General features: G+C 35.2%; 1 protein-coding gene across 12 annotated transcripts in view; it reads right to left on the bottom strand.

Annotated features, from left to right (window-relative positions):
- LOC125123243 (sodium channel protein type 3 subunit alpha) overlaps nt 1-15599 on the bottom strand; it is a 79442-nt gene that overhangs the window by 6666 nt on the left and 57177 nt on the right. For 10 of the 12 annotated variants that reach the window (XM_047772776.1, XM_047772773.1, XM_047772768.1 and 7 more), the window contains 5 exons: nt 12441-12561; nt 10623-10777; nt 9687-9860; nt 2785-2907; nt 106-378 (listed from right to left, as the gene is read on the bottom strand). In XM_047772776.1, the coding sequence (XP_047628732.1) occupies nt 106-378; nt 2785-2907; nt 9687-9860; nt 10623-10777; nt 12441-12561 (846 nt within the window). The remainder of the gene's footprint in view (nt 1-105; nt 379-2784; nt 2908-9686; nt 9861-10622; nt 10778-12440; nt 12562-15599) is intronic. The other 2 variants (XM_047772774.1, XM_047772775.1) reach the window with 1 other exon arrangement.

Here is a 15599-nt window from a genome sequence, read left to right on the forward strand (position 1 = left end):
ACTACTTTTGTGCTGTCAGATATTAATCATAAAACAGAGAACCTCAGAGAATTGATCTTGAAACATTTTGCAAACATTTTCAAAACTCATACCGTAGGCACTTACCACTTGAAGCAATGCGAGATAGCCAGCACCAACATTATCAAAGTTTACTTTCACGTTTTTCCACCGAGCTTGCTTTCCAAGAGCCTGACAGTCGCTCAAATTGTTAACTTCACTGACTTCAAACATGTTACCCGTTGTTGTGTTTACACAATGGTAGAACTTTCCAGCAAACAAATTCACACCCATGATGCTAAAGATCAACCAGAAGATGAGACAAACCAACAGCACGTTCATGATAGAGGGAATTGCTCCAACAAGAGCGTTCACAACCACCTAGAAGAGGAGATACGGATAAGGAAGCTTATAAATTGTTAAGTAGAAACCATTTCTTCCATTATTTAATGCTAAAATGGATGTGAAATGAGTTAAGTAAAAATCTAGGTGGATAAGTTGTTCCTTCTGATATTTTCTAGGATATATTTGATAGGGGAAAACAAACAATGACAACACTAAAGAGCTAAAGGATTTAAGGAAAGCAAAATATAACAAAATGTGAAAAGAAATAAACAAAAACCTGATATAGTAAGATGGAGTCAGAAAATGTTTGTATGCTGGGGAAAAAAAGAAAAAAAAGATGCATTAAATACCAACGAGAGATAATCATCATTCAGTAATACATTTTAATTTTCAAGAGTGTTAATGAATGGTTGATGATATGAAAATGTGGTTAAATGAACCCTTTACAACTAAACAGTATTAATAATGCCTTAACTCTCTATCCTCAGATCAAGTTAACTATTATGACGTGAAGAATAATATTAAGAGTTTACCAAGTTCTTTTTTTCCCCTATTAATAATTTCTAATTTTTTAAAAAGTATATTAATTTAGAAAATAAGATGGGAGTTCCTGTTGTGGTGCAGCAGAAACGAATCTGACTAGTATCCGTGAGGATGCGGGTTTGATCCCTGGCCTTGCTCAGTGAGTTGGGGATCCGGCACTGACGTGAGATGTGGTGTAGGTTGCAGCCATGGCTCAGATCCCGTGTTGCTGTGCCTATGGCATAGGCTGTTGGCTACAGCTCTGATTTGACCTCTAGGCTGGGAACTTCCATATGCTGTGGGTGTGGCCCTAAAAAGCAAGGAAAAAAAAAAAAAGAAAGAAAGAAAATGAGATGGGATTTATCTCTGGACATAAAAGTACTGAATATATCCACATTCTTATTTTCCAAATCTCTTAAATAGCCTCTTTGAGGCAGATATTACTTCAAAGCCAGGCCAACGTATTCCATGAAGGAGAAATTCAGTCACTTTCCGCTAATTCAATTCAGAAGAGATTAATGTGTATTTTCAAATTTCTAGCAATTTGTACCTTTTCTTATCAATCTGTTTTACATTGGGATTATATTGTTAAGCACTTACTGTAAGTGAAAGTATTGTTTTATTTTAAAATACTGAAACATTATATTAGAAATAAATGCCAAAGAATTTCAAGTTAATATCAACAGCTAAAATCCAAAATTGTGAAAATTTCATATGTTACTTGAATTTTATTTCTTTTAGAAATTGTCATATATATTATGCTTAAATCAGGTTTTTTTACTCTAAAATTTGTGTAAAATGACCCCCACAAGTTCTCCTGTCAAATAAATGCATGATACCTTTTATCATATTTACACCTAGAATGTTAATTCTGTCATATGACTGAATTAAAAATGCCAAAATTAGAATAATTTTCAGATTATAGCAAGCTTATAAGTTTTTTTTATTTTGTTCAATTGCTGTCTTCCCTCAAAAATGAATTATTAATATAAAATCATGCAACCAGATGAAGGCTTAAATAAAACAGTAATGGTAAAAGATTGGTGTGAAAAAAATTGAAATTACATAATAATTTTTATTTTATCTTGTGATTTCATCAAGTAGCAATGGAATAAAATTATAATGTAAAACTCAGAATTTCTTTGCTTACAATGCATCTGGAGAGTTATTTCATTCTCCTTGGTGAGTGAATCTCAGAGTCAAGGCTGAAGTGTTTTTATTACCTAAACAAACCACCTCCTAACATAAAAGCCCTATAGCCTAGAAGAAATTCAATATCTATGTACATTTGCAAGCTGTGTTAAACAAAGCTGGCCTTTGTGCTAAACAGTACTTTGAGGGGCATGACAAGTGGATGTGTATATATGTGTATACTTTATATGCATAAAATATATACTAAGGAAGAGAGCTGGAGAGGAAAGTACAAGTGCTATTGGAAAAAGTGAATCTCATGCAGAATGCACACTTAAAATGGAGATCTATAAAACAAGCCACGGGGTTGCCTGCAATGCTTAGTTGATTATCCTAACCCCTACTTTGGTTGCTTAGGATATAAAGATTTAATAAATTTTGAGAAATCAAATTACCTATTGAGAGGAAGAAAATCTCCTCTTAGGATGAATGCCAGGAGTAAACAGTCATTTTAAAATGTATATGTAATGAAAAGAAATAAATGGCAACACATAGCCTTTAGTTGTGGAAACATCCTTGAACTGTCATCAGAAGACCTAAATTCTAGTTCTAGTTATGCCACAATTTTTGAGGACCTGTTTTAGTTTCAGGAAGGTGATCTTTAGGATTCCTCCTCTGAAATTTTGTAATCTAAGAAATAATTACCAGACGAGTATGCCATTCCTCTGTGTCAAAATCATTATCTACATTTAATTTTGATGTGAATCATCAGAGAGCTTTTATTCTTACCCTCATGCCTTCAAACCGGGATAAAGCTCTCAGAGGTCTTAAAGCTCTTAATGTCCGTAGGGATTTGATGGCACCAAGTTCTGAATAACCAAGAGCATTGGCTACCAAGCTAACCAAAGAAACCTAAAAAAGAAAAAAAAAAAAACATCAATCAGTCCACCAAGAAATAAACTGTTGAGTAAAGGCATAGGGTGTAATATGTCTCTTCTTCAGTGCCACCAAATAAGTCTTCAGACATACCTTGGCAGCCTTCATCTTCCATATATTGTGATCGTGATCATCTTACACTACCAGCCCCATCTTGTATTATTGCTTTTCTTACTAGTAAAACTGGAGGCCTTGCCCATCTATATAAACATCTGTAAACCCCTCTAGTTAGATATTTCATCCTTGGAGACTTTTTCAACCTGTGCATATACAGGATGATTTGGGCTTTGATTAAAAAGCCATATCCTCCATGGATCTGTGCTTAATATAATTGATTAGAAATCATGCTTCTCCTTCAGATTTATGTAGTATCTTGATTATATGTAGTGGAGGCATTTACCACATAATAGAGTCAATTGGTTGGATATGTTCTTTTCCCTTTCATGTCACATTAACTTTTTTGGGGCTGAGATGAAGTATTCTTAACATTCCTAATATCTGGTTGACTATGCTTTAGTCTATATATGTTAGATAAAAAAAGAAGAAAATATTACCTGGGAAAACATCAGATCACATAGTTTCATAATAATGAAAATTTTTTTACCTAAACTACTGTATTTATGATTTAGAATCAGTACCTCTCATTTAGAGGTATAATGCATCTTTCTGATTTCATACAAATGCCAAATTTTACTTAAATATATAGGTTAAAGAAAACATGTCTTTTGGGGGAGGAAGAGACCTTATTTGCTTTTATTTTCTTTTAATAACTAACATTTATTGAAAATTTACTATATGCTAGGTTCTTCTGTTCTCAGTGTCTTACATGTATAAATCTTAAGAAATAATTACTATTACTTTTGCCTTTTCACTAATGAGGAAGTTAATTTTCCCCATATTCCCCCGTTCCAAAAAAAAAAAAAAAACAAGGATGTACAGGTAGAAAGAGATGAAGTTAGAACTTGAGTGATCTGACTAGAAAACCATGTCTTAACCTTTTTCATCCATTATCAAAAATTCATTCTCCTTCTGAACTACAGAACACAGAAAATGACTTTAATAATTATCTTCTCAATTCTTTCAAGGATTGTATATAACTAGTCCCCTTCTTGATACATAGGAGAGATGTTAATTTATTACATTCACTGGATGTCTTAAGGGTCATGGCATAAAGGTGACACCAAAACAGAACCAAAGCTTTAAAGGAAAAAGGAGCCACTGTCCCTTCACTGTTTAATTTAACATAATTTCACAGAGTTGAGCAGAAAAATAAGTGACTTGAATGTTGAACTTGGCTAGTGGAAGTATAATTTATTGAGCTATTCATTTCTGTCTAGTGTTCATTGCTATAGAAGACTAGAAAGATGGGAAAGATTATTATTAGAGAACACACAGGCTTTCAGTGCAAAAGCATACATGATTTTGATGGAGAAATTTAGTAACATTCCCATTAAAACCAGAGATAAAATATTCCTACTACCAAAATTATTATTTAACACTTCCTGGAAAAAAGAAATAAAAGCTATAATAATTAGAAAAGTGGAAGAAGTCATTATTTATATATATGTTATTGTTGACCTAAGAAAACCAGGGGAATAAAATGAAAAACAATTTTGAACAATAATGTAATTGTTAGGTTCTGACTAAATATATGCATAGGTGTTTTTTTTATTTTTTATTTTTATTTATTTTTTTATTTTTGGTCTTTTTTGGCATTTATTGGGCCGCTGTCACGACATATGGAGTTCCCAGGCTAGGGGTCTAATCAGAGCTGTAGCCACCAGCCTATGCCAGAGCCACAGCAACGTGGGATCCGAGCTGAGTCTGCGACCTACACCACAGCTCACGGCAATGCTGGATCGTTAACCCACTGAGCAAGGCCAGGGATTGAACGGGCAACCTCATGGTTCCTAGTCGGATTCGTTAACCACTGTGCCATGACAGGAACTCCAGTAGGTTTTTTTTAAACTATATGAATTTTATTAACAAGGAAAAAAGTATAAGAATAATCTAAAATATTACTGTTTTAAGAAGAACAATCAGAAAGAACAAATGCCACCTGATATTAAAATCAGTTATAAATCTGTAATAATTATGCCTTTCATAGTAGAAAAAGAAGTGAATAAAACAAATCCAAATTAGACCCAAGGCATGCAAAAATTTAGCACGTAGAAAAGGGTAGCATTTTAAATAAGTGAAAGAAACAAATAAGAAATCATTTTGAGGAAGATAGTATCAGAACCTTACCTCCCATCTTACATTAAAATAAGTTCCAGGTTGGTCAATATTTAAAACACAAAAAATGGATGAAGAAACAAAACTCAAACAATAAAACTAGGAAAAGCATGAGAAAATGTTTTAATCTTTAAAGGAAATGGTCTTCATAAGCATGAGAAAAACCAAGAAGAAAAAAAAGGACTGGTAAATTTGACTAAATCAATATGAAAATATTTTTACATGACAAAAAAGAGATAAAAGCCCAAATAGGCAAAATAGTCATACAACACATGACAAAATATTAAATTTCCTTACTATAAAAAGAGCTCCTACAAATCAGTAACAAAAAAATCATTAACTAAGCAGTATAACTTAGAGATTCCCTCTAAACTTTCATTTTAATATATTTGTATGAACAACATATTTCTACTCCTTATTAAAATTCAACTAGAAGGAAAGCAAAAGAATACAAAGAGAATGTGAAAAGAGAATAAGCAGTTTTAAAAATTCTGGACTGCAAAGCTCACTGAAATGATTACTTTCTCAGCAGAGCAGACACAGCAGTAGAAACCTGAGTGCCTGGAGAAGAAAGATTGTTCCAGTGGACTCTGAAAAGGCTCTGGATCTGGGGGCATTATGTTCCTCTAAAACAGGGGTTAATAAATGGCACTAAAACCAGAACTGACTGAAAGTTTCTATATAGGGTAGCAGGACACTCTTGAGTCCCTTCATCCACTCCTCTCCAGCCTGCTGGAGAGTGGAATGGAGTAATACTCCTTCATAGTTTACAGAGTAAAATCTGTATTTGTTACAGAGGTCAGAACATATAAACAATAATCTACATTGCTGTTGGGTTTCCCTGTGAGACCACAAAAGCAATAGAGGGTTTTCCTTTAATAATACCATAGGGTTTAAATAGCATGTGGACTAACTCGGTATTTCTTACAGCAGGGCACTTAGAGCTTGTGACTGATAGGTGCACATATCCTTCCTTTAATTCCAGAACAGTCTTGTTTCCTCTTGGCTAGGCATTTTCTAAAAAGGGGCTCAGGGAGTGGTGAAGAACAGCCACAAAGCTTTCATGGAGGTGGTGGCAGAGAGCTCTTAGAAAAGATGGGAGGTTGGGGATACTGGAGATGGCAGGATTTGAACTGCTGGGATGGGTAAGGTTTAGGGTAAGCATGGATTGAAGGCTATCAAGTGAAGGGCAGTTCTTATGCAACATCAGTGAGGAATGAGAGTCTTTACATTTTCATGGGAGTTTGTAATTCAGGGGTGATGCTTTTCTTTTGACATCCTCCTACTTCGATCTTAGGCTTTTACAGTTGATTTATTTGTCTATAATTTTTTACATGATTAGAAAGTTCACAGTGTTCACAAGACATGTAAAAGTAAACATATCAGTCTTTATGGTGGTGTTTATGGCAGGGGGAAGCTGAAGATAATCTAAGTGTTCTTCCCTGGGGAACAGATGAGTAAATTCTGTTGGTGCATCACTGTGAGCTGCGATGTGGCACATAGACAGCATAGGTTCCATAGCAGTTTCATTTAAATATTTCAAACACTGTTCTTCCCCCCTTTCAGCCATGCCCACGGCATATAGAAGTTCCCTGGCCAAGGACTGAATCCACGCTGCATTCGTGACTTACGCAACAGGTGCAGCAACACCAGATCCTTCACCCACTGCACCAGGCTGGGATCCAAACAGCAATACCACAGAGACAAACTGGATCATTAACCCACTGTGCCACAGGAGGAGCTCCCAAATGCCATTTTTTAAAAAATGAGGACTTTGAATCAGGAGATTTCTAAATTTAATTCTTTTCCTGAAATTTGTAATAAATTCAGTAATTTTAAGATGATTAGAGCAAAATAACATATTACTCATGTTGAACGGGTAAATCACAGTATCTTTACTAATGAATGCATCATCTTTATTTCTTCTTTATTTGTTTATTTATTATTTATTTATTTATTTATTGCTTTTTAGGGGTGTACTTGCGGCATATGGAAGTTTCCAGGCTAGGGGTTGAATTGGAGCTGCAGCTGCTGGCCTACACCACAGCCACGCGGGATCCGAGCTGAGTCTGCCACCTACACCACAGCTCAAGGCAATGCCGGATCCTTAACCAACTGAGCAAGGCCAGGGACTGAACCTGCATCCTCTGAGCCATAATTGGAACTCAGATGCATCATCTTTAATCAAGTACGCTACTGATAAAATACTTGAAGTGCTGATCTGATTGATAGTGAGCATGATTACTCTGTTTATCAGATATGTAACTATGAATCTATCCTTCGGTTTAATTTTTTTTGGGGGGGTCTTTTTAAGGCCACACCTGCAGCATATGGAGGTTCCCAGGCTAGGGATCTAATTGGAGCTGTAGCCACTGGCCTACACCACAGTCACAGCAACTCCAGATCTGAACCGTGTCTGCAATCTACACCACAGCTCATGGCAATGCCAGATCCTTAACCCACTGAGCAAGGCCAGTGATTGAACCTGCAACCTCATGGTTCCTAGTTAGATTCATTTCCTCTGCGCCACAACAGGAAAGTCTTCTTTCTTTCTTTCTTTTTTTTAGTTATTTTTTTTCCTAGGAAAATGCAGGGAGCCGAGAAGATACAGGGACTCAAAAACAGGACCTTGCCTGATGTCAGAAAAACCTGAAGGCAGGTTCCTAACCAAGAAAGGGAGCTCACCTGAACGGTACAAGCCGAAGGTGGGCTTCTGGTCAGGATAAAAGCCTGCCTGTACAGTACAAGCCGAGGGCAGGCCTCAGGTTACACAGCTCTCATTTTGATGTTTATGGGGAAGAATTGGGGCGTTCCTGGGAAAACAATTTTTCCATGTTTGCGCTGGAGAACATGGATTGTTTCTTGGGTAACCTAGTCTTTCCTGTTGTTTTATTTGTTATTCAGTCTTCCTCAGTCTTTCCTGATTATTTACTTCTTATTCTTATTTCCCATTCTTATTTTCCTGTGGTGATTTGTGATTTAACAAAGTTACAACAATAATATAATAAGAATTTCATCCTGAAGGACTTTCCCCTATTTAAATCCAACTTAATTAATGTATAGTGTTTATCTACTAACTAGTTACAGTAAACTTTAGAGTTAGGATTTTAATGAGGTTCATAGAAGTTAGACATATATTATTCTTGACCAAAAGACACCTAGCTATGAGTTATAGAAGCTTTTAAGTGATAGCTAGTTAAGTTGGTTTATATTTTCTTACACTGTCTCCTTGTCATAACACTTTGAAGATAAGCACAGTCTAAAAACAAGATTTGTAAATGCAAAATTCTTGTGTCCGTGACCTCTTCAACTTGTGGAGACTTGCTAGCCATGGGATGATTTGTACTGAGTCTCCTCCTTTCCACATGATGTATTGTACCTAATTGCCCTTAAATTGTACTCACTAAGTTTAGTTAAGATAGAGATCTTAAAACATGATGTATTGTACCTAATTGCCCCTAAATTGTACCCACTAAGTTTAGTTAAAACAAAGATCTTAAAACATGATGTATAGCTGCTATACCATGTAATAGTTAACCAATGTACTTTTAACACTGTGATGTAATCTGTAGTGAAAAACTGTCTATATAATCAACCACTGTTGCCAATAAAATTTGAGCAGTCCAGCGCCCTGAAAGAAGGGACAAAGAGGCTGTCTCCGTATTGTACATTCACTAACGCTGTGTCCCTCTCCTATCGGGAAAAGTGTACACTCCCTGGCTGCCGGAGCTGGCCTCCTCCAACAGGAAAATAAGAATTGTTTTTGGCATTTTGTGTAATTAACATGTTAAGCTAAGTAATTATTCTGTGCCTCAATTTTCTCATATACAAAATTGGAATCATAACAGTGGATGCCTCAGTGGTTATTGTGAAGATTAAATGAGTTAAGGCAAAAGTTAGTTGTTTCTAATATTATATATGAGAACACTTATTTGCCTTCACTGTCATTGCTCAGAATTTTAATAGTGATGAGCTGGTACAATATCCCATGGGAAGGCTTTTTTAGAAAGAGCCATGTGGCTCTTCCTAAGGGAGGTATTTAATGACTAGAGGCAGGGAGAACAGTTAGTAAGCTATTGCTTGATTTAGTCACTGTGGTGTTGGTGTGGTGCCAAAGAGGAGGGTTCAGACCTCCACTTCATTATTTAGTTGGTAATATGGATAGAGTTTGCTGATTGATTGATTGATTGATCGTGAGGGATAAAAGACAGGGAGAGATTGAAATGAGACAAAGCTTAGTGTTTTTTTACCTTTAGGTCCTCAACTTTCAGAAAAAGAAGAGCTGTCTGCTTGTGGCAAAAAGCAGTTCTCTCCGTATTTTCTCTTACCACTGTCCACATTTTTAGGACTTCTACTGCTTTCCCATTTCTGCATTTTTATAGTTTTTAAAAAGATAATCTCATAATTGTGTCAGCATTAGTGAAACGAGGTTCTCCAAAGTCAGGGTTTTAATTAAAGATATATATGAATATCAAACTTGACTCAAAGATAATTTCATAAAAATAACTCAGGATACTTACATCAACGATCAAGAAATCTAGCCAGCACCAAGCATTAGTGAAATATGTTTGAAACCCATAAGCTACCCATTTGAGAAGCATTTCCAGAATGAATATATAAGTGAAGACCTTGTCAGCATACTCCAGCATGGTTTTGATAGTCTTTCGCTGTTCAATGTATATATCTTCAAAAGCCTGTGAATCAAGAATGATTTTACTTTACTTGAATGGCTTGCCTCTGCCAAATACTTGATAAAATTGCTTAGTGTAATACTTGGCACAAAGCAATAATTTGATAAATATTGGCTAATATCAGACAAACATCAAACCAGACAAAATCTAAAGACTAAAACTAACAGAAAATATTTTCAAGGAAATGCTAATATCTTTACTGACTTAGTAGGTGCTTTCTTCCCTGTCTCTCACCACCAAATTCTATCTAAGTTCTGTCTCAATTATGGCTACAAAGACATGCTTTTAGAGAAATAATATGAACTCAGAAAATAACTAGAAGTTCTGTTAATGAGGGATAGACTTGGCCTTTTTTACCTTATTTTCAGTGATTCTCTGAATGATCTCTTCTGGCTCATTTTGAAAGAATAAATTAATTAGACATGAAAAAAACAAAATACCCTTTTAGTCCATAAATGCTGCTGTGACTTTTAGGATGGGATTTGACATGGAAGGTAATATAGTTACAGAGTGTCCCTGTAAAGGGTTGTCTCAGTGACGAAAACATCTGTTAGAAAAACACCAGATGAGAAATTCCATCTGGCTGCTCATGGTTCTGATTTATTCTGCACTGAATTTTGCCTAGTTAAACCCTGGCTGCCAAGCCCTGCATGGTACAAATATACCTCCTGTTTCATTCCTTAAATTAAGCGTGTGCTTATGGTATTTTTGGAGAATAAGCTATTTCAGAAGAACCTGATTCTTGCTAATATGAATTAGACTTACCAAAGCACCACTACTGAGAAGGATCATGAAGACAATGAAAGTCTCAAACCAATTGTGTTCAACAATGCTGTAGCAGGTTTTCCGAAGATTCCACCAGACTTTTCCTTTGCCTTCTTCTATACTTACTTGACAGAATGGAAACTTCTTAATACATCCTAAATAATAACATTAAATATAATAAATTAGAAAATATATCTCAATCTTTTTTTCCCCTTTTTTCTTTTCTTTTTCTTTTTTTCTTTTTTTAGAGCTGGACCCATGGCATATGGGAAGTTCCCAGGCTACGAGTCAAATCAGAGCTGAAGCTGCCAGCCTGTACCACAGCCATAGCAACGCCAGATCTGAGCCACATCTGCAACCTACACTGCAGTTCATGGCAACGCCAGATCCCTAACCAATTGAGCGAGGCCAGGGATCGAATCCACATCTTTATGGATACTAGTCAGGTTCTTGAATTTCAGTCATAAATAGGAAGGAATAAACTTTGTTGTTCCCTTCTCATCCTAGTCTTAGATCACTTTATAAAGTAACTGGCTACTTCATTCCCTAGTTATTTTCAGCATTCCTTCTGTATAATGAATCATTCTCGGACTTACATTTCAGCCAGCTACCTAGAATTCAAGGAATTACTTTACCAAGAGTTGCTTGAGTATAAATGGTTACATTCTTGAAAACTATTTAGGATCTCCTTATTTTTTATTTTTGGTCTTTTTGTCTTTTTAGGGCCACACCCACAGCATATGGAGGTTCCCAGGCTAGGGGTCGAGTCGGAGCTGTAGCCACAGGCCTACGTCAGAGCCACAGCAACTGGATCTGAGCCGCATCTGTGACCTACACCACAGCTCACGGCAATGGCAGATCCTTAACCCACCGAGCAAGGCCAGGCATAGAACCTGAGTCTTAACAGATGCTAGTTGGGTTCACTAACCATTAAGCCATAACAGGACCCCCAAAACTAGTTAGGATCTCTTTTTCCTTAAGGCCAATGATGGACAAGAACTCCTCTCAGGTTTGGGGAAAAACTACATGTTCAGATTGTTTATTCTTCTTTTGATGTGATCTTGAATTCGTACTCACTTTTCACACAGAAAATCTCTGTCTTCCTAGGCATTATCCACTGTCAGTTTTCCCAAGCTAATTTATTTTCAGCCTCAGCTTTTCTTAGTCACACCTATGACTCATCTCAGTCAATATCTCTCTTCCTTTATCCTCCCCCTCTCAACTTTTATGTTATGTCTAATTTCCATCCACTCTTCTGCTCTAACTCTCTGAGTTACTACTTCTTGGGTTCAATCCAATCACGTTGAATCAGCAAATCTTTATTGATTTGTGTGCTAGACACTGTAGTGGTTATTGTGTGACTAACTGCTGTTCTCCTTGCCAAGGCTCTGCAACACATCTACATCCCCAAATGTCTCTGGTCACAGCACAAATTAACCACATTTGAAACTGTAAGGGATAGGTTGTAATTACTGCAGCATCTTTAAATCAAATCATAACATTGCCAGTGAGATATGAAGGGGTGGCTTTATCAATAATGTGATGATTCCAGAATACCATTTATCTCCTAGTGTTAACTTCTCCACATTCTAGAGGATGAAAAAAAGGACATGTCAGATTATCTTAATTGTCTAGGCATAGTGACTGCTATAGTATAATTGGGAGATACAGATAAATTAACTTTTGGGAAGAAAAGAGGAAAACAAAAATGAATATGCCTTCACTATTTCTTTGAACTATTTTTCTTCAAATGAAGTATAGTTAGTCTTTGTAAGGAAAGAGAGGAGACTGAATTTAACCATATTAGAGTTTGTTTACCTTCAGTAAAACAAGCTTCTGGTTTAAGGTCTTCCTCAGGTTCAATTTCAGCTTGTTCGCCTTCACGGGGTGGAGCAACATCAACAGTACTTCCTTCAGATGAGCTGGTTGCATTTAATTTCTGGAAACAAAGCCCCATTGCAAAGATGTGATTTTTTCCTCCCCTTTTATTCAACTAATTTGTAAATGCTCTGTCGTGGTGTGAAAAAAAATGGTAGTCGTTGTGATAATATTTGATTCTATCAATATTACTGATAATAATATACTAATAATTTAACATAATTAAAGTCTTGTATTCAAAACAATGTAACTACTAACTTGATTCAGACAAAAACTGGTTAGACAGCATTCAATATGGGTGATTTGGAAAGGATGGATTATACTGATTAACTTGTTTATGATCTCTATTTATAGATGCCATATATGAAAATAATTTAATACATTAGCACTCAGGCCAAATCAAGAATAGTTTGATAAAAGTTTGTTATACTGACATTCACTATTGATTATACTAATTGAAATGCTTTAAATCAAATTTAATTTCCACTCTTCCAATGGAAATTTTCAGAGGGCAAAGTACGTTACTAGTTGTCTGTAACTACTGTCCATGTTTCTGTAATTTTAGAAAGGAAGAGCAGCACATTAACATTAGTCACAGTCATTATATTTCAACTTTGAGCTATATTTTTCTCTGGCTTACATAATTTTCTTCTTACTTTACTAGCAGAAAAATGATGGATCTCTCTCTCTATTTCTCTTTCTCTCTCTCTTTGAACTGTTTAAATGAATGCAGTACTTGCCAAAGAATTTTAAATGAAATGGAAATTTCTTCATAAATGACATTGTCCAGAATCTGTATAGACTTTCATTAGGAGCACATTCTGAATTCAACATGTGATCAGGCTGTGAATTTTTTCTTTAAATAAATCATCATGACATGCCACATGGCTAGGAAGAGCCCCTTTAATGTTTGCAAGAATAAATGTCTAATAAGTACTCTGATACCACTTGGGAAGACATTATGGATATGCAATGTTTTTTTGAAAAGTGATGCAAAGATATGACATACAGCACAACCCAGGCAATGTAAAGCTTTTAGAATGAAAGAACATGGACATGTTAATGGCTTCAAAGACCCTATTAACTTTAGTAGCTAAGTGGTAGGGTCACCCTGCCCTACCACTCTGAAAAAGTTAATGTGTTATTGAAAAATGCCTGGATGACTCCTTGAACATAGGTCATATTAGAGGAAATTTGGGTCAAATTCTTTATTTTTTGAAATCACTGTGCAAATGTAGTTTAGTACCTTATAATGTGAACTAATTAAAGAGTAGTATGTAGATAATACTTTCTGTGGTATTACTTTGAGGTTGAAGGTTAACCATGTCCAACAAAATATAGTATTAAAGTTACCCTAAATCAAAATGTAATTCTATAATAAAATATCTTTGAGTCTGGAGTATACTAAAGAGAGACTAGGCCATCATTTCTGGCTGATGGTTCTTAAGATCAATATAGTACAAGAATTTCTATCATTAAATTCCTCTACTTTTTGGAGAGGTGGGAGGCCAAAGGCATATTTTCTTCCCTCAGGATTTTTCTGCTTCTTACAGCCAGGATATTTTTATTCTTTTAAGAAGATCATAGGAAAGCTACTGCTGGATAGAATTGCAGCAGCTTCTGGTATAACCAAGAAAATACTAGGTAATTGTTTGGACTTGGCACTAACTTTTCCCTTCCAATTTCACTGGTGGTTTATGGGTTGAACACTATGAAATTTAATAAGCGGCAGCAATAATATCCACTGCATAAATAAAACCAGTAGGAAACCAAGTTATTTTGAAGTTAGTTATAACAAGCTTCATGTTTCTTCTTCTTCTTGGCCAATCCAAGCTGAATAATTTCCTCTGAGCACGGTCATGATCCACCTTCTTCATGAAGCCTTTCTTTTTTGCATGATTTCTCCATGCTACATTTTATAGAATGTTTAGTCTCTAATATTTGTTTGCTTTGACCAAATATTCTCATAAATATACATATAAATTATATATGCACAAATACGAATTACATATTCATGTACATTACATATATATAAATGTACACACACACACACATACACCAAAAGATCCAAGCAGAGAGTAGACACTAAAAAGGTATGAGTTTATGAAAAGTGAATAAATGAATGATTGAATGCATTTTATTATTATTCTTACAGAGAGAATTGTAGTGTTTAGATAATTTGATCTCTTCATTTTGATACATAACTTAATTGTGGCTTTTACAGAAGTCTGTTTAACTCTATTAGAAAATGTATTTTCTTAATGAATAAGAATTATTTAATTATATTTTAGTGATAAAAACACATGATATTTCCAAAATATTTCTGTAAATATTGGCAGACATTCAATGAAGAAATCTGAAGGAAGAAAGTAATAAGTATATATGTATGTACACACAAATACACATATACTTTTTCCATTTGAAAACTTTAGAAAATATACTCACCCATCACTTATTTTACTACTGTTTGTACACTTGCGAAATGTTCAGTTTTTTTGCATTATAATTCTCTTCCATATATTATACAAATGTCTTACATTTAAATTCAAAACTTATTTAAAGAAAATCCTTCACAGCACAAGTGATGGTAGATATTAATCTGAATGACAGTTGTATCCACTGTTTACGAAGTATTGACCTCTCGAGGTGTCTTTGTTATTGGTACTGTCTTTAGATAGCAAACATTTGTGAATATGGCTGATATGTTTGAATATAAATAATTTCGTTTTTCTAAATGACTGTGGAGGTTATGTACATTGTAAAGCAGAAAAGGTTTAATTTCTATTTGCCTGGCATGAGACAGCAAGTCTTTTGAAACCAGACAAGAGAAAAACTACATGTATTCTGCTCTTCTCAAATGAACAGAACTCATTTTACATGGAGAATTGCTTCACTGTTATCCAGGAGTTTTCCTGACTATGAGGATCAGCTCATTAATCTTATGCTCTGGAAATCTCTTTAAGAAATTTTCAGATAGAGACTTGATGCATCAAAGATTAAAAAATAGTTGTCAGGATAGTGTTCATGTTACTAAAAAGTATTTTGTGCAAGGCTTCTTTCCCTATTAAAGTTGGCATACAATTAATTCTTCCTAGTTGG

Source organism: Phacochoerus africanus, chromosome 3, assembly GCF_016906955.1.
Source record: "Phacochoerus africanus isolate WHEZ1 chromosome 3, ROS_Pafr_v1, whole genome shotgun sequence".
Classification (NCBI taxonomy): Eukaryota; Metazoa; Chordata; class Mammalia; order Artiodactyla; family Suidae; genus Phacochoerus; species Phacochoerus africanus.